The sequence below is a fragment of the Scyliorhinus torazame genome, chromosome 16 (genome assembly GCF_047496885.1).
Source record: "Scyliorhinus torazame isolate Kashiwa2021f chromosome 16, sScyTor2.1, whole genome shotgun sequence".
Taxonomy (NCBI): domain Eukaryota; kingdom Metazoa; phylum Chordata; class Chondrichthyes; order Carcharhiniformes; family Scyliorhinidae; genus Scyliorhinus; species Scyliorhinus torazame.
This window is the reverse complement of record NC_092722.1, coordinates 8,027,923-8,055,110: the sequence shown is the minus strand read 5'-3', so window position 1 is coordinate 8,055,110 and position 27,188 is coordinate 8,027,923. Positions and strand designations below refer to the sequence as shown.

Below are 27,188 nucleotides of genomic sequence, written 5' to 3'. Positions count from 1 at the left end.
TCTATACGACCCACATTCCACCGGATCCTTCCCTTTTTTGGGGATTAGCGCGATTACTACCTGCTTCATCGTCTCCGGCAACTCCCCCTTCTCCAGCGCTTCATTAAACACCCCCAACAGATGTGGTGCCAGGTCCACCGCAAATTCCTTGGTACGTGGCCAAATCCGGGATCACTGCCAGCAACCCCCTCATAAAACCCACATCATCCCACTTTGGGGCATACACGTTTACCAACACTACCGGTGCCCCCCTTCCAATACCCCACTCACAATCACATATCTCCCACCTGGATCCCTCACCTCCTTCGCACTCACGAATCCCATTTTTGTACTCATTAAAATCGCCACACCCCTCGATTTCAAATCAAACCCAGAGTGAAAAACCTGCCCGACCCACTCCTTCCTTAACCTAACCTAGTCCTTCACACGGAGGTGTGTCTCCTGCAAAAAGACAACCCCCGCTTTCAAGCTCCTGAGGTGAGGTGCGCGAACACCCGCGACCTTTTAGCTGGCCTATTCAGTCCCCGGATGTTCCACGTTACCAACCTTACCGGAGGCTTGCGCCTCCAATCCCCTCTACCGTCCGTCATCTTCCCCACTTAACTCCTGCCCCTTTAATTCCACTCTGTACCTAGCCCATCCCAGATGGCCCCTTTCTTCGCCCTTGACCATGTCACCTCCCACCCCCTGCCGCGTTGCAGAACCCCCCCCCCCCCCGCTTTTCCCCTTCCCCTTCTTCTCTCCCCCCCCCCCCCCCCCCGGCCACCCCTCTTGGCCTTCACCCCCACTACCTCACTTCCGTCCACCAGCATAGCCTGCTAGCGCGGCTGCCCCTGCCCAAAGGCACATCCTAATGACCTTCTTTCCCCACCCCCCCCAGCTCAAAGAAGGCCTCCTGCTGGCCTTACCCTCCCCCACCCAAACAAGGACTTCTCCTGAACTCCAGGTAGCCTTCTCCAAAAGCAAACAAACAGATGTTAAACACAAACAATCCCATAAAACAGGAGGGGGGATGGGAACATCCATCCCCACATAAACTTTTCATCCCTACAACTCCTTACAATCTCAACATTTAACAGAACCCCCCCCCCCCCCCCCCCCCACAAAAAAAAGGCGAGAATCCCCAATCCCTACACCCACTTCAAACATGCTCCCGACCATTACATAGTGCCAGCACTCCGGTTCCCAAGCATTGTCCACTCCGTTCTCCTCCAGTTTATGCTCCTTAATGAAGTCTTCGGCCGCTTCTGGTGTCTCGAAATAATACTCCCGGCCTCCGAACGTCACCCATAATTTTGCCAGCTACCAAACCTGATCTGCCGCCGGTACAGCACCGTCTTGGCCTTGTTGAAACCTGCCCGCCGTTTTGCCAACTCAGCTCCGATGTCCTGATAAATCCGGACGTTATTTCCCTCCCTGTTGCAGCTACGCTTCTCCCTGGCCCACCGTAGAATTTTCTCTTTCTCCACAAATTTATGGAGCCTCACGATCACCGCCCGCGGCTCCCCAGCTCTAGGCTTCTGCCTCAGAGACCTATGCGCTCGGTCCACTTCAGGTGCCTTATCCAGCACCCCTTCTGCCACCAGTCCCGCCAGCAGCCTCGAGACGTACCTCGTGGCACTCACACCTGCCACTCCTTCAGGCAGGCCCACTATTCGCAGGTTCTGTCTTCTCGAGGTATTCTGCTCCTCAACCTTAGCCCTCAGCGTTTTGCAAAGGTCTCCTAGGAGCCCCACCTCCGCCTCCAGAGCCCACCGCACGATCGCTGTGGTCCGAGATCACTCCTTCAATCTCCCGAATCTGTGACCCCTGCACCTCCAAACACCTCTCCATCCGCTCCAAAGTACTCTTCAGGGGTACCACAGCTACTGCAATGGCCTTTGTATGATCCTCACGCATTTCTTTCCTCTGTTTATGGAATTCCTCCTTGATAAAAGTCATCGGTTCCTGTGTCTGGGGCCTTACATCTTACCCCTCCCCCGCCTGCATGCTGGAAGAGACTGTCTGTGAAGACTTTCAACTTTACAGCCAAACCTCTCACTGTTTTTTGCCGGGTCCGGTGATCAGAAGATGTACCATTCCAGGGGTAAACTACTCCTCTAACATTCACCTATGCCTTTTCATCAAAATTCCACTCCGATCTGGGTAAAAAGAGCCCTTTTCTGTGACTTTGAACAGGAACAGCATTTTATGTGACCAATCACTCCATGGTCACAAGCGGAAGTCGCCTTGGGATCTCCTGTCTTCACCTGAGAGACAATGCAAAAGGCTGGAGCTCAGACTGTGCTGCACTCTGTCGGTACTGCAGCATTGAATATGTGCTCAAGTCCTGGAGTGCGGCTTGCGTCTGCAACCTTCTGACCCAACATTGAGAGTGTAACCACTGAACCGCATCTGATGCAAGATAATTCAGAACCTTTTTTTTTCTCCATTCAATAGGGAATCCAACGTAGGATTACTGTGACGATCGTCCATGAAAAGGGTAGCGAACTTCATTGGAAGGATGTTCGAGAGTTGGTTGTCGGTGAGTTTTTTCAAAATACTTTGTCCTTTACAATGATGTCCAAAGATGTGCAGGTTGGGTGGAGAGGCCATGCTAAAGTGCCCCTTAATGTCCAAAAGGTTAGGTTGGGTTACGGTGATAGGGTGGAGGCACGGGCTTCAATCAGAGAGTCGTGAACACCGCCCAGTCCATCACACGAACCTGCCTCCCATCCATTGACTTCATCTACACCTCCCGCTGCCTGGGGAAAGCGGGCAGCATAATCAAAGACCCCTCCCACCCGGCTTACTCACTCTTCCAACTTCTTCCATCGGGCAGGAGATACAGAAGTCTGAGAACACGCACGAACAGACTCAAAAACAGCTTCTTCCCCACTGTCACCAGACTCCTAAATGACCCTCTTATGGACTGACCTCATTAACACTACACCCTGTATGCTTCATCCGATGCCAGTGCTTATGTAGTTACATTGTATATCTTGTGTTGCCCTATTATGTATTTTCTTTTCTTCCCTTTTCTTCCCATGTACTTAATGATCTGTTGAGATGCTCGCAGAAAAATACTTTTCACTGTACCTCGGTACACGTGACAATAAACAAATCCAATCCAAATAGGGCGCTCTTTCCCAGGCCTGGTGCAGACTCGATGGGCCAAATGGCCTCCTTCTGCACTGTAGAGATTCTATGATTGAAAATATTAAGCTTTGATTTGTGAAGGATTTTGAATTTGCTGCTTGGCCCATTGTGTTGACGTTTTCACCAATCTTTCTGAATTTTGTCACTGGAGCAGTAATCCAGAGACCCAGGGTGATGCCATGGAGACCCGGGTTCGAATCCTCCCATGGCAGATGGTGAAATCTGAATTCAATAAACATCTGGAATGAATGTCTAACGATGACCATGAAACCAGTGTCGATTGTCGTAAAAAAAAAACTCTGATTAACTATTGTGCTATAGGGAAGGAAACCTTGCCTCACGATGCCGAGGTCCCAGGTTCGATCCCGGCTCTGGGTCACTGTCCGTGTGGAGCTTGCACATTCTCCCCATGCCTGCGTGGGTTTCACCCCCACAACCCAAAGATGTGCAGGGTAGGTGGGTTGGCCATGCTAAATTGCCCCTTAATTGGGAAAATGTTTTAAAAAGGGAAGGAAATCTGCCAGCTGTATCATTTTTTTAAAAATCATTTCCGGGTGTGGGCGTCGCTGGTTAGGCCAGAATTTATTTTCCATCCTAGTTGCCTTCAGGCGGTGGTGAGCTGCCTTCATGAATCGCTGCGGTCCCTGAGGTGTAGGTACACCCATTCTGCTGTTAGGGAGGGAGTTCCAGGATTTTGCCCCAGTGACAGGGAAGGAATGGTGATTTATTTCCAAATCAGGGTACTGAGTGACTTGCAGGCGAAGCTCCAGGTGGTGGGGTTCCCAGGTATCTGTTGCTCTTCTCCTTCTAGCTGGTAGTGGTCGTGGGGTTGGAAGGTGCTGCCTAAGGAGCCTTGATCTGGTCTACATGTGATTTCAGATCCACCGCAATCTGGCTGACTCTTAATTGCCATCAGGGACGGGCAATAAATATTGGCCCAGGCGGTGACGCCTACATCCCGTGAACAAATATGAAAAAGAAATTCTGAAGTATTTCTCTATCGACTGACCGAATTACTGTAATTAATAATGTTTGAATTATCAGGATTAATTAATAGCATTCTCATTGTAGTCTGAACATTACATCTGGGTATTTGGATTTTAAAAATTTCACGTTCTTTTATTAGACAATCCGACAAACTTGTAAAAGAAATTTCTTATCGACTTCATACACGAAGAAATATCGAAACTGCACAAGACCGAGAAGTTCATGTTGCCTCTTGCAGATCCAGTAATTTTGTGATTTTCCTCTTCCCTCCCAGGCCGCATAAGGAACAAGCCTGAGGTGGATGAAGCTGTGGTCGACGCTGTCTTATCTTTGAATATTATTTCTGCAAAACATATCAAATCTTCCAACGAGGCCCATAGGTATGTCTGCGTGCATTCTTTCGGAAGAATAAGTGCCGACCTGCGGATCCGCCCTTTTTCCCCTATTTTTATAAAAATAGTCTTTGGAATCTGATGGTATTTGTTTTTTTGAGTGGCACATGTAATGACTGCGTTGTCAGTGCGGTTTCGAGTTTCGAGCAACTTTCTTTTTTTTTTAATGGTTTTGTTTGTCCAGCTCCAGAGATCAACTAATTAAAGCCACAGCATCATTGAAAATTCATCAAGTGGCATCTGTAACTAGGTTAATCTGTTGATATGGTCGTGCCTGGGTGGCTTATGGCCCAGATTTTCCTGGATGAGTACCTCCATCTGTTGGGGATTAATAGCCAGAATGTTCTAACATATAAAGGGCTTTTACGTTGAACAGATTGAAAGAACTAAATGAATGTCATAGTCTCACTGGAAGATATTCAGGAATGAAAAAATATTTATGTGGTCGGGAAGCCTCCGACTTTGACGTTGCACTGATGTAGGTCATCGACAGTTTTGCATTTTCTTTTATTGATGACACAAGTCATGTCTGGCTGCCTTTTACTTTAACGGCGCTGTATTTTGTATTCTCCATTTCACTCTGTCTTCATTGCTACTAATGGGTCCTTCTTATATTTTTGCAGGCTGTTTCTTGATTTGGATTTACCTAGGTATTTTGCGTTATTCACTGCTGCTTGTTTATTCTGTGCATGTTAGATTAGCATTCCATCTCTTTTTAAAATAAACAATTCTACTCATTAATTTCCTTTGCTTTTTATGTATCCCTTCTTTAGTGCTGTTCCCAAACTTGTCCTTATATCACAGGCGTGGGCAAACAGTTTGCTCATTTCCACGGGGCATAACATCAGGAGCTCAGAGCTCTTTCCTATTAGCCTGAGGCTCTAGATTGGATTGGATTGGATTTGTTTATTGTCACGTGTACCGAGGTACAGTGAAAAGTATTTTTCTGCGAGCAGCTCAACAGATCATTAAGTACATGAGAAGAAAAGGGAATAAAAGAAAATACATAATAGGGCAACACAACATGTACAATGTAACTACATAAGCACTGGCATCGGATGAAGCATACAGGGTGTAGTGTTAATGAGGTCAGTCCATAAGAGGGTCATTTAGGAGTCTGGTAACAGCGGGGAAGAAGCTGTTTTTGAGTCTGTTTGTGCGTGTTCTCAGACTTCTGTATCTCCTGCCCAATGGAAGAGGTTGGAAGAGTGAGTAAGCCGGGTGTTCAGCTCCACAAACACATGTGCTGGAACCATAATTGCTGGAAGTGCTGGAAATACTCAGCAGGTCAGGCAGCACCTGTGGAGAGGGAGAGGGAGTTGAATTTCAAATTGTTGAGCTTGCACGCTGACCTGAAACATGAACTCTCTCCAAAGTTGCTGTTCGACCTGCAGAGTTCCCCCCCCCCCCTCCCCCCCAGCGTTTCCTATTATCCTTTTCAGATTTACAGCATCTGGAGTACTTTCTTTTGTCAATGAAATTGTTCAGCATACAGTTTGGCAAGACGCCCTGCCATTCTCACTATTAAACTATTTGAATTCAGTCAAGTTAGATGATCCTCTTCTGGTACTCTTGCTGTAGACTCGGGTGAACCACTATGTGCAGTAAATGGAGTCCAGGTACCAGTCTTTGCAGATGGAGTGGTAGTAACAGAGCTAGAATGGTGTGTGTGGTGCCAACAAGAACATTAACTTAAAACTATTTGGATATTTAAGGGGTTAGTTTATAGTATGCTGGGGGTTGGGGGTACCTGGAGAAGGTCAAGTATGTGATGAGAGCGTCGTTGGATGGGTTTTATTCAAGGGGTCAGTTGTACATTGCCTTTTTTAGTGACCTGGTTACCGTCAGCTGTTTGGAGAGGGGGTCCGTTAAAAGGAACTAGCCTGTGATATAAACAATTATTTCCACTGATAGTACCTGCTGCTCAACAAGACATTGTCTCCAGCAATTCCAGTAAAACCTACTCCTGGGTAACCGTTCCTGTATAAACAGTCTGCTTGTACAATATTCCATGTGCTATTCCCCGAGTCCTAGTCTTCAGTAGTGCCAAAGTAGTTGTTCCGTGTAGATCTAAGTGTTCTAGTAATGTTTCTTCAGATGGTAATACTCGATCCACAATCTAGCTTGTATACTGTGGTGATACCCTGCAGATCCAGCGTATTATGTTGATGTACTTGTATACATGTTATTTGTGGCTATAATCTGTCAGCAAAAAAATCATTGATGAGGTGGCTATCTACCTCTTCTCTTCCCCAATCCCGCATGTGGGCAGAGTGTAGCCGACCGACTTTGACACTGGGTTCCTCAATGCCTCAAATTTAAAGTTCCTATGCTTATGCTTAAATTCTTTCGTGGATCCTGTCTATTGGCTGTTTTGTTTCAGAGAGGTGAAGTTGTTGTGAATTCATTTTATTTCATAATGTTTAAGCTAAATGTGGAAGAAATTCCCCTTTTGATTTTCTCTCGATTCTGGGGAGGCAGTTCATCACCTGCAGGATGCAGTGATTAGCACTGCTGCCTCACAGCGCCAGAGACCCGGGTTCAATTCTGGCCTCGGGCCACTGTCTGTGCAGAGTCTGCACATTCTCCCCGTGTGTGCGTGGGTTTCCTCCGGGTGCTCTGGTTTCCTCCCACAGTCCAAAGATGTGCAGGTTAAGTGGATTGGCCATGCTAAATTGCTCCTTCATTTCTAAAGATGTGTAGGTTAGGTGGGGTTCTGGGGTTAAGGGGGTAGGGCGGAGGGTAGGCCTACGAAGGGTGCTCTTTCAGAGGGTCGGTACGGACCCAATGGGCCTCATTCTGCACTGTAGGAATTCTATGGTTCTAACAGCAAATCACATTAGCATTTTACATTTCCAAAACCTGAAGGCAAATGGGACTGAAGATGTTCATCCCAATAGTCTTATTTGCCTTCAGTTATATTACTGATTACAATCTTCATCATTGCCTTGAAGTTGTACCAACATTATCAAATGAACATTAGCATGATCCTCTTGTGTCCAGCCTCCTTCCATACCTGTCTTGAGTAAAGTGCATTTGAGTTCTGTATTCCATGTGAAGCTTGTATGTTGGCTTGGGTTTTCTCAGCGCATTAGTTAATAATTTGATGCAGTGTCTTCAATTTTGAGTGCGCATTGCGCAAAACAATTTTGAGTCTAATTTAATTAAAAGGAGCTAATTGAATCTTTTACTGAAGACATACCATCAAAAGCTCACATTTCTGAATGCCACATTTACTGCAGTAATGGTTTTCCATTTCACTTGAGGGACATGGATGAGGATTGATCCATAAGAAGTGACAAGGCCCCTTAGAATGATGGGGGCGAGACGGGAAGGAATACCTCAATACAAAAATTAATGGTTTAATGCAATGGCCTGTACTGTGTCTTTTGGGGTTGCAATTCTCCTTAGCTGCGTAGGAGAAATATCAGTGAGGGTTCTGCTCCTGATTGTCACCCAACTTGTGTGCACACATCATAGAACTTACAGTGCAGAAGGAGGCATCAAGTCTGCACCGGCCCTTGGAAAGAGCACCCCACCCAAGCCTCCACCTCATCCTCAACCCAGGAACACCACCCCACCCCACCTTTTTGGACACTAAGGGTAATTTAGCATTGCCAATCCACCTAATTTGCACATTTTTGGACTGTGGGAGGAAACCCACGCAGACACGGGGAGAACGTGCAGACTCCACACAGACAGCGACCCAGCGGGGAATCGAACCTGGACCCTGGAGCTGTGAAGCAATTGTGCTAACCACTGTGGAGATGTCTGGTGAAGAAATGATCCTCTGCAGTAAAACAACTTGCTGAAATTGTGATCTTCACTTGATTATGCAGAGTAGTCCTCCTTGCAAAGAACCAAAGTCCGTATTCTTGTTCTCAAATTCCTCCATAGCCTCGGCTCTCCCTATCTCTAGAATCCCACACACCCCCACAGCCTTCCGAGATATCCGTGTTCATCTAATCCTGGCCTCTTGAGCAATCCTGATTTTAATTGCATCACCATCGGTGGCTGTGCCTCCAGCTGCCCAGACTCAAAGCTCTGGAATTGCCTCCCTAAACCCCTCTGCCTTTGTTTTCCCCCTTTAAAATGCTTGCCTTAAAACTTACCTCTTCGACCGAGCTTTTGGACATCGGCTGTTGCTGGTAAGTTTGTCCCCTTCGCCTGCGAAGCTCCTGGTGCTCCATAAATTCAAGTTGTTGTTTGAGGGCCGCCAGGGTCTGTGAAACCAAAACTGGATGAAAGCCAGTGCCTTTAGCCGAGGAAGACCGGAGATAATCACAAGAGTTAAGAATTTCTATAAAAGTTGCAGATTGATTCCCGCATTTGTCTGGCGCTGTACAGAATTCTGAGATTGGAAACATTCTGCCGTTGTAAATTAAACCAGGCTCCCTCTATTTCCAATTTAATTAAAATTGACCAATCTTAGGCTTTGAATTTGAAATATAACTTGAAGTCACGGTGACACTGAGCAATATATTTGGAAGACATCTCTTTATTTGCTGATCGTTGAAAAGCAGTTGGTGGTTGCTTGCCTCAAATTATGGAGCTTGTAGCTTTATTTTGTAAAACTCTTTAGCCAAACATTTCTGTTAGTCTGCTAGTTGAAACCCATGGCGCATGGCAATGTCCCATAAAACATGAAAATCAATAAAAACGTGGGGGGGTGGGGGAAAGAAACTATGGTAAGCATTGCTGCCTCACAGCGCCAGGGACCATGGCTCGATTCCAACGTCGGGTGACTATGACCAGTGACCAGTTCACCGTGCAGCAAGTCTTTGGGTCGTACAGTCAAGACTGTGGCACAGATGTTTTTTGACTTGGCATTGAGTGCATGCTAATGGAATTAGTGCGCTTCAGAACCTCTGAGTTGGTGACCTTGTCCTGCCAAGAGCCGCCACGATGGGCCTGGGAGAGCGAAGGTTAAAACTGTTTTTTTCTGGCTAGCATATGTTGTCGGGGTCTCGCTGCTGCTGAGGGGGGGGTGCTGAGGACTCCAGCATGGTAGACTTGCAGTTTGGTGTTGTCAGTCAGAGTGCTGTTGTTTCACTCTCTCTCACTCTGGACGAAACAGCTGCAGCTTTTGCCATGCATATCGTGACAGATTGCTGGTGATTTTGGAGTCTGGATATATGAAGCTATCGATTTTAAAAACCAGTGTTGTACGTCAACTCTGATAGAATGGCAACAATCTGGACCATGACGTTCATCCTGCTGGTGCCAATGGTCAAACCAAACTCTTTACAGTACGAAGTCTTACATCATTACTGGGGTGAGCACAGTACGAAGTCTTACAACACCAGGTTAAAGTCCAACAGGTTTGTTTCGATGTCACTAGTTTTCGGAGCACTGCTCCTTCCTCAGGCGCTCCGAAAACTAGTGACATCGAAACAAACCTGTTGGACTTTAACCTGGTGTTGTAAGACTTCGTACTGTGCTCACCCCAGTCCAACGCCGGCATCTCCACATCAAACTCTTTACAGTCATGAGAGATTTCATATATTTGCCTTTATACCTGTATATTGTAAGATTACGGTGTTTTAAGTTAGCCAATTTTGTTAATATGCTGTTGCTATCCCTATGATTTTTGCGCCCTTTTGATTCTGAATTAATGAATTGACACATAGCTCCATTTGTTAAACAAAAAATCAAAAAGTATATAACATCATCACTGGCACAAATGATATCATCCAACATATGTTGTTTACCTTTCACAGCAGTGTCTCTTGGGGGAGGTTTTCCAAAGCTTTGTGTAATTGCAAATAGAAATAGAAATGACAGTAACCAGACCTAACTCGGCAACGATCTTTTCAATGCCACATGATGTTACAATCCGGAAGGTGATACCTGAAAGGCTGATGGAAGCGGATTCAAAGCAAAAGGGAGTCGGATAAATACTTGAAAAATATTTGTAGGGCTGTGGAAAAAAACAAAGAGTGCGGAGCTAACGTGATCACTCTTTTCAGGATCGATGGTCTGAATGGGCTTCTCTTCGGCTGTCTAACGACAGCCCTTTTACAAGCTGTAGTTTAATGTATTGTAAAGCCAGCCCTCTTTTGGCCCAGAAATTATGGCAGGAAGGAAGACTGATCTTCTACATCAACTCCACCTTCCCACACTACCGCACATCCCCATATTCCCTGAGAGGGCAACAATAATAATAATCGCTTTGCACAACCCCCGGGCAATCGCAGCTCTCTGGGGTAGAGTGTCCCAAAGATTTCGAACCCTCTGAGAGAGGTCATTTCTCCTCATCCCAACCCTAAATATTAAGTAAAATTATGGGAGGGCGTGAGGAGGTTTTGGCTGAGTGGAGGAGGGATAAGAGCATGAATACTTCATTCTGATTTCCCGAAGTATATTTTTCCTTCAAACTGTGAATGCGTAAATGGTTTTTCTGGCAGCCCTTTGACTCGGGAGATGATGGGTTTGTGTGGTGTTGGACCAGTCTGTTAAGCATCACCTGGTGTGGCCCACTCTGGCATGGCAGTCTCTGCCGCTCCTCATGCAGAGGAAGACAGTGGGCTGAGACGCTGCAGGATTTGCCGGCTTCTGTTTTTTATTTAAGCTTCCTTGGCCAGCTGAGCTTTCTATTTGGCCTCTCTTCTTCCAATGCCCCTCTGAACTGTCAGCCTCCAGAGGTCACGGCCATCAGGGACTGTCTCCCAGTTGTCTATGTCAATGTCCACCACCTTCATACCTCCCGTCCAGGCATTTTAGTAGAAGATGTATGGACACTCAAGAGACCATAACCCAATGGGCAAGTTCAGCGTGCAGAAGGCCTTTGGGTATATGGCTGCCATCCTATGAACCTGGCCGAGCTCCCACATGCGTCATTGACTTAGCATTGAGTGTATGCTGATGGAATTAGCATGCTCCAGGACTCCTGAGTTGGTGACCTTGGCTCTGCCAATAGGTGTCAAGGATATATCTAGGATAGCGAAGGTGGAAGCTGTTTAACTTTTTTTTTTTGGCTTGGCATCTGTTGTCCAGGTCTCGCTACTGTAGAGGAGGGTGCTGACCATGCAAGCTTGGTAGTCTTGCTCTCTGGTGTTCTCAGTCAGGTTGCTATTGTTCCACTCACACTCTCTCACTCACAGACTCAGACTCAGACTCAGACTCACTCTCACTCTCTCACTCTCTCACTCTCACTCTCTCTCTCTCTCTCTCTCTCTCTCTCTCACTCTCACACTCACATTCTCTCTCACACTCTCTCTCACTCTCATTCTCACAGCTTGGACATAACAGCTGCAGCTTTAGCCACACGCCAGTTAATTTCACCATCCAGCGACATTGCTGGTGATTTGTGAAGCCCGGATATGTGAAGCTATCAACAGCCTCCAGCATCACATTGTCACTGCTGATGGATGGCGATATGGCTCCTTCCTGCCCCATGACATTCATCTTCCTGACGCTGATGGTCAAACCAAACTCCCTGCAGGAATGTGAGATTTCACCCATTTGCTGCCGCCGGTTTTCCCTTTGTTTAGAATGCCGGTTCTGAAGGTGATGCCGACAATCCCTCCTGTTCCGTGCTCTAATAATGGGCAACCACGGGACACGGTATCAGGGAATTGTCGGCACTTACGGAACCAGCCGGAATAGCCAGATTCAGGAGAGGTTGGGTAAGGTGACTAATCTAAAAGGAAAATAAGTATGGATCCACATTGTGTTTGTTTTAAACATAATCTCGAAATGAATGCGTAAAACTGAGCAGCGATTGATTTTTAAATTTATTTTTTGGTATATTAAACTTTTAAAAGATTAATGTGTTCAGAATGCCAATACAGAACGCTCGGACATCCGACTGCATAAGTTACGGTTCTTTTGTGTTATCAAGTGAGCACTTTCAAGAATGCTGCTTTCCTCCCAAATGCCTGCAATGTGCTTGTCTCGGGTTACTAATTAGAAAACCTGTGTAAAAACACCAGAAATTCTGTCTTGCTTGTCTTCCAGCTTAAGATGTTTACCTATCATGATGACCAAATATTGCTTGTATCCCTTTCCCCCCCCCTCAGAAGTTTTTATCGGTTTGAGGCCGTTTGGGATAGCTCGCTGCATAACTCCCTTCTCCTGAACCGCGTGACTCCATACGGTGAAAGAATCTACATGACCCTTTCTGCATACCTGGAGGTTTGTCTGTTTCTAATAAATCACTAATATTTCTTAATCAGCTTCATTTTACAGCATTTCAAATCTTTAAAAATGATCATGTTCTCCTTGTCCTGGTTTTCCACTGGAAATTGGGCAGTATTTCATGGAATCCATAGGCACCAGCTTCTCTACATAGACTCGTTGATCTTCCTGGTGTCAGACTCAGGGAGTTGAGACTTAGTCTAGTCTTCAGGTGAAGTGGAGTTGGTGAGTAGGTAATAACTAGACTAAGACAAGAGGATTATAAGATAAGGATCTGGAATATAAGCCTTTCCTGAAAATAGGAGATACTTTAAAAAATAAAAAAAATTTAGAGTACCCAATTATTTTTTTTCCAATTAAGGGGCTAAATTGCCCCTTAATTGGAAAAAAAATAATTGGGTACTCTAAATTTTTTTTTTTTAAAGTATCTCCTATTAAAAATGCGTGGCCAATCCACCTACCCTGCACATCTTTGGGTTGTGGGGGTGAGACCCACGCAGACACTGGGAGAATGTGCGAACTCCACACACACTGATCCAGAGCCGGGATTCGAACCCGGGTCCTCGGCGCCGTAAGGCAGCAGTGCTAAGCACTGCGCCACCGTGCTGCCCCGGAAATAGGAGTTTGTAACATGTTTTCTTCAATATTTCTTCAATACTGTCCTCATGGGGTAGCAGAGATGTAGCATTGCTTGGAAAATGGACTTCTCTGCAATTTTGGGGAAAGATGCTGGGAGTTGCAGAATTAAATGGGTAACAGATCTGAGGTGCAGACACACCACTATTCAATGTAGAAAACTGTAGCATTACCTGCATACATTTCAGTGCATTGATTGTAACATCAAGTAATCCGTTGCGACCAGCGCATATTTTTGAATCAAGCTTTAACTTTCAGGGCTGCAAGAAAACGGCATCTCAGTGAGTTGGTCATCTTACTCTGTTGACAGCAGCCTCCCTGAAGAACCATATTCTCAGCAAGTTTGTGGCTGAGTCCGTTGAGCTCATTCTGTCGCATTCTTGGGATGCCTAAATTGGCGTGACAATTCGAACTGAGTGAGGGAAGAGTCAGGATTGGTATCGCTGTGATCCGATGCGCAGTCTTACCTTTGTGCTCGGCCAATGATGGATCGGGCCTGGAATCGCGGGGTAGCGACCGGTGGAAAATCAGTCCTGTATTTAAATAGGGATTAAGTCATCGTTAATCCCTAACTGCCTTAGAGGAGCTTTGAGATAAGCTCGGGTCACAACTCACTGTACTTCTCCTACTGTCTGCTTAATACCAAATGCAGTGATGTCAGTTTGCTCGGTATGTCACTTTTTTTTGTGCACTTCAACTCTTAATTTGTTTCTGGATCTTTTGACCTTTCAGCTTGATCATTGCATTCAGCCTGCAATAATCACCAAGGACATCAGTATGATCTTCTACTCCAGAGACGCCAAGATCTCACCCCCACGATCCCTGCGCAATCTGTTTGGCAGTGGCTATTCAAAGACACCTGACTGGTATTTAAGCCTCTCAAGATCAAATAAGGGGGAAGATGCTCAACGGGGTTGAAAAATGTTACCAACATTAAAGTAAATTAGGAGAAGGTCTGTCAAATTTAGCCCAGTCACATTTCTCTGTATTCAAGTCGGCTGTCTATTGTTGCTATTCATAAAATGACATGTGGTTACAATTGTAATACTTTGTGAATGGTGAAGGGAGATATTAAAGATCAGGACAAAAACCAGTGGTTTATTTTTCTTCGGTTTTGTTTCAGTAACCGAGTGAGCGGCATCTATGAGCTCAGTTTGTGCAAAATGGCCGACACGGGGAGCCCCGGTAAGTCCAAGATTCTGGTGATCCAGTATCTGATTATTCACCCTATTTTTTTCATTTAGCGTATGTTAACACACATGTATACACACACACACACACACACACACACACACCGGGAACCACTAGGTAGGGATCATAACTGTGCGAAGTCTACATGTTCTCCCCATGCCTGTGTGGGTTTCCTCAGAGTGCTCCGGTTTCCTCCCACAAGCCCCAAAAAGACGTGCTGTTAGGTGAATTGGACATTCTGAATTCCCCTTCTGTACTCGAACAGGCGCCGGAGTGTGGTGACTAGGGGATTTTCACAGTAACTTCATTGCGGTTTTAATGTAAGCCTACTTGTGACAATAATAAAGATTATCATTATTAACTGATGATGTTTATTTAGATTCAGTGCTTGGGATTTGAGCTTTGCTGGCAAAGGCTGCATTTTCCCCCAATTCCTGGTTATCCTGCGGAGGCGTTGGACCACTTGTTTGAACTACCACATTCCTTGTTGTTGGATTCGGTACAATTGCGAGGTTCACTTGGCCTATTCAGGAGGCAGTTAAGATTTGGTCGCAATGTGAGGCTGGAGTTACTTGTGCTGCCACCTGGCATGGTCTGTTTCGTTCCCCAAATTTACCCCAATGTGTCCCACTGAAATTTACCCCAATGCGTCCCATTTGAACCAAATTTTGTTTAAGTCTGCTACGGTTTCCACACAGCCTACTAAGCTGCTATCCCAGTGTTACGGTTTCCACACAGCCCACTAAGCTGCTAACCCAGTGTTTCATAGGGAATCTGGATGTGGATCACACTTTTAAATTGTTGATTTCCTTCAGCCATCAGGAAGACACATGCAACGATGTATACCACAGTAACAGTCATTATATTCTCTGGCCATAAGACCATACGATATAGGAGCAGAATTAGGCCACTCGGCCCATCGAGTCTGCTCCGCCATTCAATCATGGCAGATATTTTCTCATCCCCATTCTCCTGCCTTCTCCCCATAACCCCTGATCCCCTTATTAATCAATAACCTATCTATCTCTGTCTTAAAGACACTCAGTGACATGGCAAAAAAAGGCTCTCACATGCATCTCATAAGTTTCAAATCTAATTAAATCCTTTAGGTTCTTAAAATGACTTCTCCCAGATCTACTGTCCTATTCAAAGAGATGTACCGCAACGATATAGATGGAACGCCTGTTAGACCGACACGGTTGGTCTATTTCCACACTTTATTAACGGTCTAGCGTGGTTTCCATTGTATCCCTGCAGTGCAGCAGGAGGCCATTTGGCCTATCGAGCCTGCACTGCCCCACCCCAGAAAGAACACGCGACCAAGGCCCTATCCCCGTAACCTCGTGCTTTGATCATGGCCAATCCACCTAACCTGTACATCTTTGGGCTGTGGGAGGAAACCGGAGTACCCGGAGGAAACCCACGCAGACACACGGGGAGGATGTGCAGACTCCGCACAGACGGTCACCTGAGCTCAGAATTGATCCCGGGCCCCTGGCGCTGAGAGGCAGCAGTGCTAGCCGCTGCCACAGTGGTTGAAATACAATTAATCAATTTCATGAGCCTGAGAGTGTCTTTTGCAGCCAATGTCTGATTTTTATTGGGTGAACTTTGCCCGACTCCCATCTAATATCTACGGAGCAGCATGTTGGAGGAAGAAGCAATTAAGTTAAAATGATCTCCTTTGAAATATGTTTTCAGGAAGTATATTGATCTATAGGTACTCAGAGAAGATTAACTTTCAATGACATGATGCACATCTTGAGTGTTGTATTATTACAATCCTTGGAAATGTCATCCTGTTATAGCACGGGATTGATTTTGGTTGGAGGAAACAGCAGGTTTATGGAGAGAGGATCCCACCAGCGCTCTAAAGATTTGCAGTTATTTGGTTTATTGCTTTCCATTTATACTTTTGAGTTGTTTCCCTTGACTTTTTTTGAGCTTGATGTGCATCATTTCCCACCCCAGAGGTGGGGCCGTAATAGAAAAGGCACAGAACAGGAGAGGAGGCCATTCACCCTCAAAACAGCATCATAAGCTATCTGCAAGTCTAAACTGGCCTGGGTGGTCAGCCCTGACTGTTGTTGGGCAGGTGGGAAAATGCTTGAAATGTTGTCTATTGCACTGTTGCACTGTACCCCTACTGTGCACCACATGTTCTTTGGAACAATGGGTTGCAAGAGGGAGAGATGGAATCAGAGAATTTACAATACAGAAGGAGGGCATTCAGCCCATCAAGTCGGCACCGGCCCTTGGAAAGAGCTCCATCCTTAAGCCCACACCTCCACCTATCCCCTTAACCCAGTAATCCCACCTAACCTTTTAGACACTAAGGGGCAATTTATCATGGCCAATCTACCTAACCTGCACATCTTTGGACTTGTGGGAGGAAACTGGAGCACCAGAGGAAACCCACGCAGGCACTGGGAGTTCGTGCAGACTCCGCACAGACAGTGACCCAAGCGGGAATCGAACCTATGAAACAACAGTGCTAACCACCGTGCTACCCTGCCGCCATAGACCCAGGTGATCATAGGATGCTTTCCCCTTTGGAGGGGGAGATCTGACCAGATGGTTTAACCAGATGGTTGCCACACCTCAGGCAAGGCTGAGAACCTCAGAAATAACCTCAGCCAGTGCAGGGATTGAACCCACGCTGACGGCCTCACTCTGCATCACAAACCAGCTGTCTAGCCCAATGAGCTAAACCGGCCCCAAAATGCTCCGTATTTCACTAAGTGTGTGTGGCCATGTTAGTAGGATGAGTTGTAAATAGAGCAGGAGGAGGCTTATGTAGAGCCTTAGCACTGAATGGTCTGTTTCTATGTTGTAAATTTCATGTGATTTACGTCAGGAATGAAATGCCAACTCTGCACTGTAGACAGTGTGTGGAACCAATTGCCCACATGTGTATAATTTGAGCTGCAGACTTCCCCAATCCACGTGGGTTGCAAAGCACCACCAGAGGACTCATTTCCAATTTATGTTTCCCATGTCTGTGGGAATGAAAATATACTTCACAATAGTTGTGTTGCTATATCATGGACAATTTAATGTGGGTGCAATAATAATCTCTCCTGCTCCAGGAATGCAAAGGAGACGGAGAAAGATTTTGGACACCTCAGTGGCCTACGTACGAGGAGAGGAGAATCTAGCGGGATGGAGACCTCGCGGGGACAGCCTCATCCTGGAGCACCAGTGGGAATTGGAAAAGCTGGATCTCTTGCACGAGGTAAATGGACAGATTTACAAAAGCCGAAACGGCGGTGGGGCAGGAAATCTGAATATTTTGAAATGTGTGAATTCTTACTTTATCCAAAAGCAATAATTTATCATGGAACCTTATCATACCCCACCTCAACCCATTTGTTTTCATCCCATTTCATTTTAACTGGGTTTTTTTTTTTTTTAAACCATTTCTTTCTCTCTCGTCTTTCTTTACTGTCACTGAAAGGGGTAACACAGGTGGAGAAGGTAGTCAAGAAGGCATACGGCATGCTTGCCTTCAATGGCCGGGGCATTGAGTATAAGAATTGGCAAGTCATGTTGCAGCTGTATAGAACCTTAGTTAGGGCACACTTGGAGTATAGTGTTCAATTCTGGTCACCACACTACCAGAAGGATGTGGAGGCTTTAGAGAGGGTGCAGAAAAGATTTACCAGAATGTTGCCTGGTATGGAGGGCATTAGCTATGAGGAGCGGTTGAATAAACTCGGTTTGTTCTCACTGGAACGACGGAGGTTGGGGGGCAACCTGATAGAGGTCTACAAAATTATGAGGGGCATAGACATAGTAGATCGTCAGAGGCTTTTTCCCAGGGTAGAGGGGGCAATTACTAGAGGGCATAGGTTTAAGGTGAGAGGGGCAAGGTTTAGAGTAGATGTACGAGGCAAGTTTTTTTACGCAAGAGGGTAGTGGGTGCCTGGAACTCGCTGCCGGAGGAGGTGGTGGAAGCAGGGACGATAGTGACATTTAAGGGGCATCTTGACAAATACATGAATAGGATGGGAATAGAGGGATACGGACCCAGGAAGTGTAGAAGATTGTAGTTTAGTCAGGCGGCATGGTTGGCACGGGCTTGGAGGGCCGAAGGGCCTGTTCCTGTGCTGTACTTTTCTTTGTTCTTTATATATATTCACCCCCCCTTTCCCATCTTATCCACCTTTCGTTACCCTTTCTCCCCTTTGCTTTCTCCCCCCCCCCCCCCCCCCCCCCCCCCCCCCCCCCCACATCTACATCTGCCACAGTTTACCCTCTGATAGTTTCTCTGCAGTTTGGCCATTCACACCTTTTGTTCTCTCTGGGGTCTGCCACTAGCACTCTTTCCCCTTGCTTTCTGTGGCTATTAGTACCCCCGTTTCCCTGGGTTTCTATGGCCTGGTTCATCTTTCATTCTCACTCCACATTATAAATATTTCCCATTTTCTCTTTAGCTTTGACAAAGGGTCATCTGGACTCGAAACGTTGGCTCCTTTCTCTTTTCCTCCAGATGTTGCCAGACCTGCTGAGATTTTCCAGCATTTTCTTCTTAGTTTCAGATTCCAGCATCCGCAGTAATTTGTTTTTATCCTTAATTTATCATTGAATACTGAAGATGAATGTGCCTTCCAATGTAGGGCTGGAGGAGAAACAAAAAACCTGCCCTTTCTGGTCACTGATGTGACAAAATGGTAGGATGCTATTAAAATGAATGGGGTTTTTTTTCCACAAGTAAAATCAAACTGCCGTGTATTTTATAAACCATGTCTGGGCAGCAACTAAGAGAAAGGAAGGAACAGGAAAGAATAGGGAACAGGGTGCTCTTCGCAATTGATACATTGAGGCTTCTCCTCCAGCCCTACATTGAATTAATCTATTCATCTTCAGTATTCTATGATAAATTATTGCTTTTGGATAAAGTAAGAATTCACACATTTCAAAATATTCATCTACAACGTGGAAGAAATGCTTACTTAAACAACCTTTGAAGATGCTGACATCATTAAGTTAATTTTAAAATCCCCGCCAGAGCCGAGATTCCTGTTTATTTTCCAATGCATGCCGATTTTCCTGCCAACTGCATTTTTTTTTAGAGAGATTGAAGGAATGATTACCTCGTTCATATGGGGAGGGGGAGGTGGGCCAGAGTTAGAAAGGTGTTGCTACAGAGGGTAAGGCAGGCAGGGGGTTTGGGCCTTCCGAACCTGATATATTATTACTGGGTGGAGAAGGTGCGGAGCTGGGTCAGAGGGGTTGAGTTCCAGTGGGTCAGAATGGAGGAGAGTTTGGAGTTTGTGTAGGGGGTTGGAATTGAAGGCGCTAGCAACAGTGCCGCTCCCGATGGCCCCGGGGAAATACTCGGAGTCCGGTAATAATAGCTTCATTGAGAATTTGGAGGTAGTTTCGGCAACACTTCTGGTTGGGGCAGGTTCAAGGGAAATATCAATTCGGGGAACCACAGATTTGAGCCAGCGAAGTGGGACGGAAGTTTTTGGAGATGGGAGGAGAAGGGGATTAAGACACTCCAAGATTTGTTTCTTGAGGGTCGGTTTGTGGGAGCGAAGTATGGGCTGGAGCAGGGTGAAATGTTTAGTTACATGCAGGTTCGAGATTTTGCCAGAAAGGAGATACAGAGCTTCCCAGTGGAGCCGGCCTCCACATTGCAGGAGGAGGTGCTGATGACCGGGGTGGGGGGGGGGCTGGAGACGCGGATAGTGTCGGCGAATCACGTTCATGTGTTTTGGTCCTGTCCAATGCTGGAGGATTACTGGAAGGAGGTTTTTAGGGTAATCTCTGAAGTGGTGCACATGAAACTGGACCCGGGCCCTCGGGAGGCCATATTCGGGGTGTCGGACCAGCCGGGGTTGGAAACGGGTGTGGAGGCAGGTGTTCGCCTCGTTGATCGCACAAAGGTGGATCCTGATAGGTTGGAGAGCAACCTCTCCACCCTGTGCCCTGGCGTGGCGGGAGGACCTGCTGGAATTCTTAACTCTTGAAAAGGTTAAGTTTGAACTGCGGGGAAGGATGGAGAGGTTCTACAATTTATGGGCGTTATTCATTATGCACTTTCAAGAATCGGATAACATCGAACATTAGGGGGGTGGGGTTGGGGGGAGGGGGACTGTCTGTGTTAATGGTTACAAGGGTGATTCCTGATTTTTTTGTTTTTTTTGTTTATGCGGGTTGCTGTTTGGGGGTTTAGTGGGAGGTTGGGATTGCTTTTGTTGATATGGGGATTGATATTTTATTTGTTATTGTTTATTGTTGGTGGGTGTAAATTTGGGAGAAAATGTGAAAAAGGAGAATAAAAATATTTTAAATTTTTTTTTTTAAATTCCCCGCCAGAAATCTTCTTGTAAGAAAGACAGACTTTTCACTTTCCTCTTTATCTGCAACATCACAGTGAAGGCAAAAGGAATCTACTTCACCCCCAGTATTTATCCTATATTTTCTCCTTTGTTTGATTTGAAGCATTTGAAATTAAGTAGCAGTTCTAGACTCCTTAATGTCCTCATTGTATATGTTTGGTTCAATGATGCGATTTAATACCATCACAGCTACAATGCATTTTTGTTTGTGGAGTATTAGGCTTGGAATTTGTCACTCTAGCTCTGACCAGGGAACACATTTAGTGAGACATATTGGTGATTATTACTGTGGCAAGTTAAACGGTTGCTTCTAGAAACATAGACAGAAATTACATGAGAAAAGGAGGCCATTTGGATCTCTGTTCATGCAGGCAGAAAACCCGTTATCCAGCACTTGAACTACTTCCCTCTAGGCTATGGCACTTCCAAGTGTTTTTTTTAATGCAGAGAGGATTTCTGCCTCTTATCCCCCTTTCGAGCAGTGGGTACTAGATTCAACTCTCTGGGTGAAAAAAGTACTTCTCAACTCCCTTCCACAAATTAATTGAATGTATACCTCCTGGTTATTGGCGCCTCCGACTGGAATAGGTCCTATTATCCACTCAATCCAAGCCCTTCATTTTATTTCCCATAATTTAGACTACTAGATGTCTGTGTCTGGATTGTTAATCATTTGAGAATATTTCTACTTTTCCCCATTTATGTTGAACTGAAAATTATCTTTGGGAATCATAGAATCACAGAAGGAGGCCGTTCATCCCATTGAGTCCATTCCGATCTCTTACCCATTCCCACATCCCTGCCTTTTCCCTGTAGTGGACATGTGACAGGCGAACACGTGTGTTTTATGTGTCTCAGTATTATGCTTCTAACTTTGAACACTTTTATACGCAGCCAACTAACCTGTTGTGTGTTACTGAAGGTTCAGAGGACCCGCCATCTGCTGCTGCTGCGTGAGAAACTCGGTGAAACGACCTCGAAATCTCTCTGCGATTCGCTATCCCCAAGTATGAGCAGTGGTACGCTCAGCACCTCGACTAGCATCTCCTCACAGATATCTACCACAACGTTCGAGAGTGCTGTCACGCCCAGCGAGAGCAGTGGATACGACTCTGCGGACATTCAGAGTCTTGTGGATCGAGAGAAAGAACTGGCAACCAAGGTAATGCACAGAGCCACAGTCTAGAGAAGTCATTCAGTGTGGGGTATGTGTGCAATGGTGAACGAAATCCATGGGTCGGTCTTTGTGCCAAGAGGGTGTGTTAAAAATGGAATGCATCAGTTTGGAGCTTCCATAAAACGTTGGTACCAGCCTCCTCGAACAGGCGCTTTGGTTTAGACGCAGTTACTTTTGGAAGAGTTTTTGCTCGTCTCCTGTTCATAAAGATTTCAATTCTTTGGTTTTGAAATAATTGAATGGGCCAAAGTTTTTTTAAATATAAATTTAGAGTACCCAATGTTTTTCCAATTAAGGGGCAATTTAGCTTGGTCAATCCACCTACCCTGCACATCTTTGGGTTGTGAGGGTGAGACCCACGCAAACACGGGGAGAATGTGTAAAACTCCACATGGACAGGGGGTTGGGATCGAACCCGGGTCCTCGGCGCCGTGTTCAGCAGTGCTGACCGCCCTGCTTGGTTCAAAGTTAATCAGATCTTTCCGATGCTGTGCTAGGATCTGACGGACTGTGACTGAAATGGCAGCAATTTACTAATTTGCGTGATGAAGCTGTTGATCCCGTGCCCCTGTCGGGTGCTGGTCCAGATTCCTCGGCTGCAAATTCACTGCTGCAGTTCTCCAAATGTTGAGGCCAGCTCGGGAACAAGGCTGTCTGAAGAGAAGCAGAGGACTGTGGCCAAACAAATCCTCACAGAAGTAAGAATTTGGAAAGAAAATGGGCCTGATTACTCTTGCATATCCCCAAGTAGCTGCGTGACGGGCACTCACCAACGGCGGGGGTCCTTGCAGCATTTTCTATTCCTTTTGCTGCAGAACACTGTGAATTGGGAAACAAAGGGTTTTTGAAAGAAAATGCTAAAATTTGCTTGATTGCAAAAATAGTGCCGTGCATCAAAATTGAACGATTGGCGAGACTCTTGTGTCCAGGCAGCTTGTGACTTGGACCCTGTGTTTTTTTTCTTCTGAATCTGGAGTCAAAGGAACAAGGTGGAGACCAGCCATGCTGTTGCCTGAAATGCTCAGTCAGCCTTTATTACAGCGTCTTTTTCTGCAAATCGTACAATCTAACACGAGAGCACATTTGCTCCATAATACCTGTGCTGATTCTTCGAAGTGGAGATGCCGGCGTTGGACTGGGGTGGGCACAGTAAGAAGTCTGACAGCACCAGGTTAAAGTCCAACAGGTTTGTATGAAGTCACTAGCTTTCGGAGCGTAGCTCCTTCATTAGATGAGTTCAGTGCGCTCCAAAAGCTAGTGATTCCAAACAAACCTGTTGGACCTTAACCTAGTGTTGTAAGATTTCTTACTGATTCTTTGGAAGGAAGAGCGATCCAATTAGTTAAACTGCCCCACTCTTTCCTGATTGTCTTGCAAATATATGCCCGATTCACTATCGTTGGAAGTTATTGACTCTTGCTTCCACCCACCCTTTTCAGGCAGTGCACAGGGCAAGTTTTTGCATCAATAAATTTCATCATCTCTTTTGCCAATTCTGCCCATTTTTCTTTCTAGAAACTGGCGTCTAGTTTATTTTGTTCACCTTAATTGGCCCAAAGATACTTTTTGCAATTCCTTTTTTTTAAGTGGATGTCGCTAAGACTGAATTAATCTTTCATGCTGCTGATTTATCTCTGCTAAATTTAGTTTATCAGAGTTTGCAAGTTTATCAGAGTGTGCAATCTGAGGCAAGTATTTCTTGATGTTTTCATTCTTTTGTCAGAAGTGTCTACAAATATCGCTGTCTCTGGTCCGTTTCATGTCCTTAACGTGCAATGATCTTTTTGTTTCAGTGCCTGCGACTTCTAATGCACACGTTTAATAAAGAACTGAACCAAGTCTGCAACAGCATCAGTGACAGTAAGGTAAATACAAGTTCACCATACCGGAAATTGCTTTTATACAAAAGACGTCCTGAAGGTGATGCAGTGTAGTTACGTTGCATGCTGAGAGACTACAAGTTACTTGCATCTAATTCCTCTGCGCTTCTGAGGAAAGCACCCGTTGAAAGCTCAGGAACTCTACTTCCCTTCTCCAGATTGCCCTCCTAACAATTAACTTCAGACGAAGTAGCAGTTTCTGAATGTTCCGAGCTCCCTGAAAAATCTGCACCCTGTTTTTCCTACATTAAAAGGATGGATCACATGGAGAATCTCATGATGTACCTATTCCTGAATCCTTTGAAGGCAGTCTATGCCTAGAAACAATTCTAGTTTGCTCCAAAGCTGCTTCTTTCAAACAAGACTCCCTGATGTTGTTCTTTCTAACTTCTTTGAAGAACGGGCTTTATTTTAACCATTCTGTTTATATGCTGCAGTTGGTGAATATTTTACCTAGGTTTATTACCCAAACCCCTAAAGGTGAAATTTTTTTTTTTTTAATTTAGAGTACCCAATTCATTTTTCCAATTAAGGGGCAATTTAGCGTGGCCAATCCACCTACCCGGCACATCTTTGGGTTGTGAGGGCGTAACCCACGCAAACACAGGGAGAACGGGTGAGGGCCACTTTGACAGTAGAGGAATTCTAATTGGAAAGATTGAAAGCTACTAATTTCCGATGCGATTAAAGTTACCTGGACTTTAACATGGTGGCTTCCTGAGCAAGCTGCAGGTACAGTGTGTAGGTTAGCATTTTAAAGTCAACGACAGTTTTTGAGTTTCTCCAGCAATCAGAGGAAATTGCAATGCTTCAGAGGTTTTGAAACACTTTTCAAACATGTGGGAGGTTCCCCTGCAAATATTTTTACCATTCGGTGGATTAATGCTAGCCGCTTTCCTAGATCAGAAAAAAGACCATCACCTCTTAAAATTTTGGTCCTTCTGAAATGGCTGGGCTTCTGCAATATACATGGTGCAAAGTAAATGTTTGATATTTTTAACTGTTTCAAGGTAAGTTAAAATGGGAATATCCTGCATTTGTGCGGTTAGGCGTGAATTACTGAAAAATTCTTTGTGCTTCAGCTTTCAGATGTAAACTCCCCGATGGGCCGTGATGCTTCAGTAAACAGTTTCAGCAGCACCACACTCACTCCTTCTTCCACCTGCCCATCACTGGCTGACTCCAGGTGTAACTCAGTTGACCAGAAGTAAGTCTGAATTGAAGGAGGCCATTCGGCCCATCGGGTCTGCACCAAGCCTCAGAAAGGGCATCCTACCTAGGCACAATTTTCCCCCACCCCATCACCGTAACCCCACCCAACCTTTTGAACTCTTAAGGGGCAATTTAGCACGGCCAATCCACCTAACCTGCACATCTTTGGACTGTGGGAGGAAACCGGAGCATCCGGAGGAAACCCACGCAGACACGGGGAGGACGTGAAAACTCCGCACACAGTCACACAAGGTCGGAATCGAATCCGGGTCCCTGGCACTGAGAGCAGTGCTAACCACTGTGTTGCCCTATGAACGCTCCTTTGTACTAATCAAGTTGAGGGATACTCGCACTGAACAATGGAATATTTTTCTCATTGATTTGTTGAACCTTTATTTAAAAATAAATTTAGAGTATCCAATTCATTTTTTCCAATTAAAGGGCAATTTAGCGTGGCCAATCCGTCTACCCTGCCCATCTTTGGGTTGTGGGCGCGAAACCTGCGCAAACACGGGGAGAATGTGCAAACTCCACACGGACAGTGACCCAGAGCCGGGATCAAACCTGGGACCTCGGTGCCGTGAGGCAACCGTGCTAACCACTTGCACCACCGTGCTGCCCTGATTTATTGAACCTGATGCTGAAAATTGCGTTTTTTCTAAAACTTATAACAATCTGCCTTAATCTCATTTTCAAAATACTACCTCTTGCACCAAAGTGTCTTTTTGCCACTGTATCACCTTATGCTATAGCCATTGAGCCAAATTACTGTGTCAAATTATGTGTTGTCTTGCGCTGTGTGTCCTACACCACGAAGAGCTGAGTTGGGACTAATGAATGTCATTTCAGAGATCCCTTGCAGCTGCAGGAATCAAACTTCCCAAAGCCTTCATCCGTTTTCCTCTTTTTCTTCTTCCCCCCCCCCCCCCCCAGCCTAAATCCTGAACTGATGTCATTCCAATTCTTTATAGTTGATATATTAGTGGTAATAGCCTTGCTGGAGATGTCAACATCCCAGGACTAAGTAAAAAAAGATTGGAAACAGAATTGGAGCATTTTTCTTCCTCCACAACTTGTATTCCGAAATTATCTTCTGTAAATCTATTCCAATCTGCTAACTGTAATCAAATCTTCAACGATTGTCATTCTGTTCCATATCCTTTATCTCAATGATCTTCTTCTGGGCCCCTTTCTTTGGTAATGCTTCACTTGCAAAGAACTTTCCTTCCTGCATGACTGTTTCAAACTAGTTCTCATTCCCACGTCAAGTGTTGTTAATGATTAAGCTCCAGGGTGCATTGTGGGCAGTTTCAGGTGAGTGTATTTCGGCCCGTGCTTCTTGGTAAGCTAAAACTGTGTTCATATTGCAGGACCCCTGAGGCCATCTCTAGGTCTTCTAGTCCGTGCATGGAGTTTGATGGCTTCCCCATGGTTTCTCGAGTAGAGACTTCGTACCTAGCCAGAGCGGGGAAGCACGAATTCCTGAACCTGCTTCCTGACATTGAGGAGATTAGGACTGGGTAAGAGCTCCTTGCTAGATCCCCAATTGATTTCTTCCAACCTGTTCCAAAGCGCCAACACTTTGTAAATGCTACCCCAATTGGATTTGACTGTTTTTATGCCTGTGTTTCTTTTCATGTGCTCCAGACCTGTTGTGTCAAAGAAAGGATATCTGCATTTCATGGAACCACAATCTAATTCTTGGGTGAAGCATTATGTTGCAATCCGTCGCCCGTATGTGTTTATCTACAATAGCGATAAAGACCCCGTAGAAAGAGGCATTCTGAATCTGTCCACAGCTCGGGTGGAGTACAGTGAGGATCAACAGGCAATGCTAAAGGTCAGTGAATCACTGCGTTGCTTATTTGTGCACCTTTTTGCCAAGCAAAACACAATTTGTTCTGGCGCAATATATATCGTCGCCTCTCATATCCACTGACTATACCTAGCAATATGGATTCAGCGCTAATTCCCTGATGATGCTGACTGCTGGTTTTCTGAGATACTTCGCTCCAACTTTAGGCATTTGTGTACTTTGATAATCCAGTGCTCCTCATATTCCATTTATACTTTAATGCTCATGTTA

General features: G+C 45.4%; 1 protein-coding gene across 13 annotated transcripts in view; it reads left to right on the top strand.

Moving 5' to 3' along the window:
- Positions 1–27,188, top strand: part of kif1b (kinesin family member 1B) — a 231,679-nt gene that overhangs the window by 193,576 nt on the left and 10,915 nt on the right. For 7 of the 13 annotated variants that reach the window (XM_072477876.1, XM_072477878.1, XM_072477875.1 and 4 more), the window contains 12 exons: positions 2,440–2,524; positions 4,400–4,505; positions 5,141–5,167; positions 12,539–12,653; positions 14,025–14,158; positions 14,416–14,477; positions 17,573–17,718; positions 21,756–21,995; positions 23,804–23,875; positions 24,973–25,097; positions 26,473–26,622; positions 26,750–26,942. In XM_072477876.1, the coding sequence (XP_072333977.1) occupies positions 2,440–2,524; positions 4,400–4,505; positions 5,141–5,167; positions 12,539–12,653; positions 14,025–14,158; positions 14,416–14,477; positions 17,573–17,718; positions 21,756–21,995; positions 23,804–23,875; positions 24,973–25,097; positions 26,473–26,622; positions 26,750–26,942 (1,455 nt within the window). The remainder of the gene's footprint in view (positions 1–2,439; positions 2,525–4,399; positions 4,506–5,140; positions 5,168–12,538; positions 12,654–14,024; positions 14,159–14,415; positions 14,478–17,572; positions 17,719–21,755; positions 21,996–23,803; positions 23,876–24,972; positions 25,098–26,472; positions 26,623–26,749; positions 26,943–27,188) is intronic. The other 6 variants (XM_072477887.1, XM_072477882.1, XM_072477889.1 and 3 more) reach the window with 1 other exon arrangement.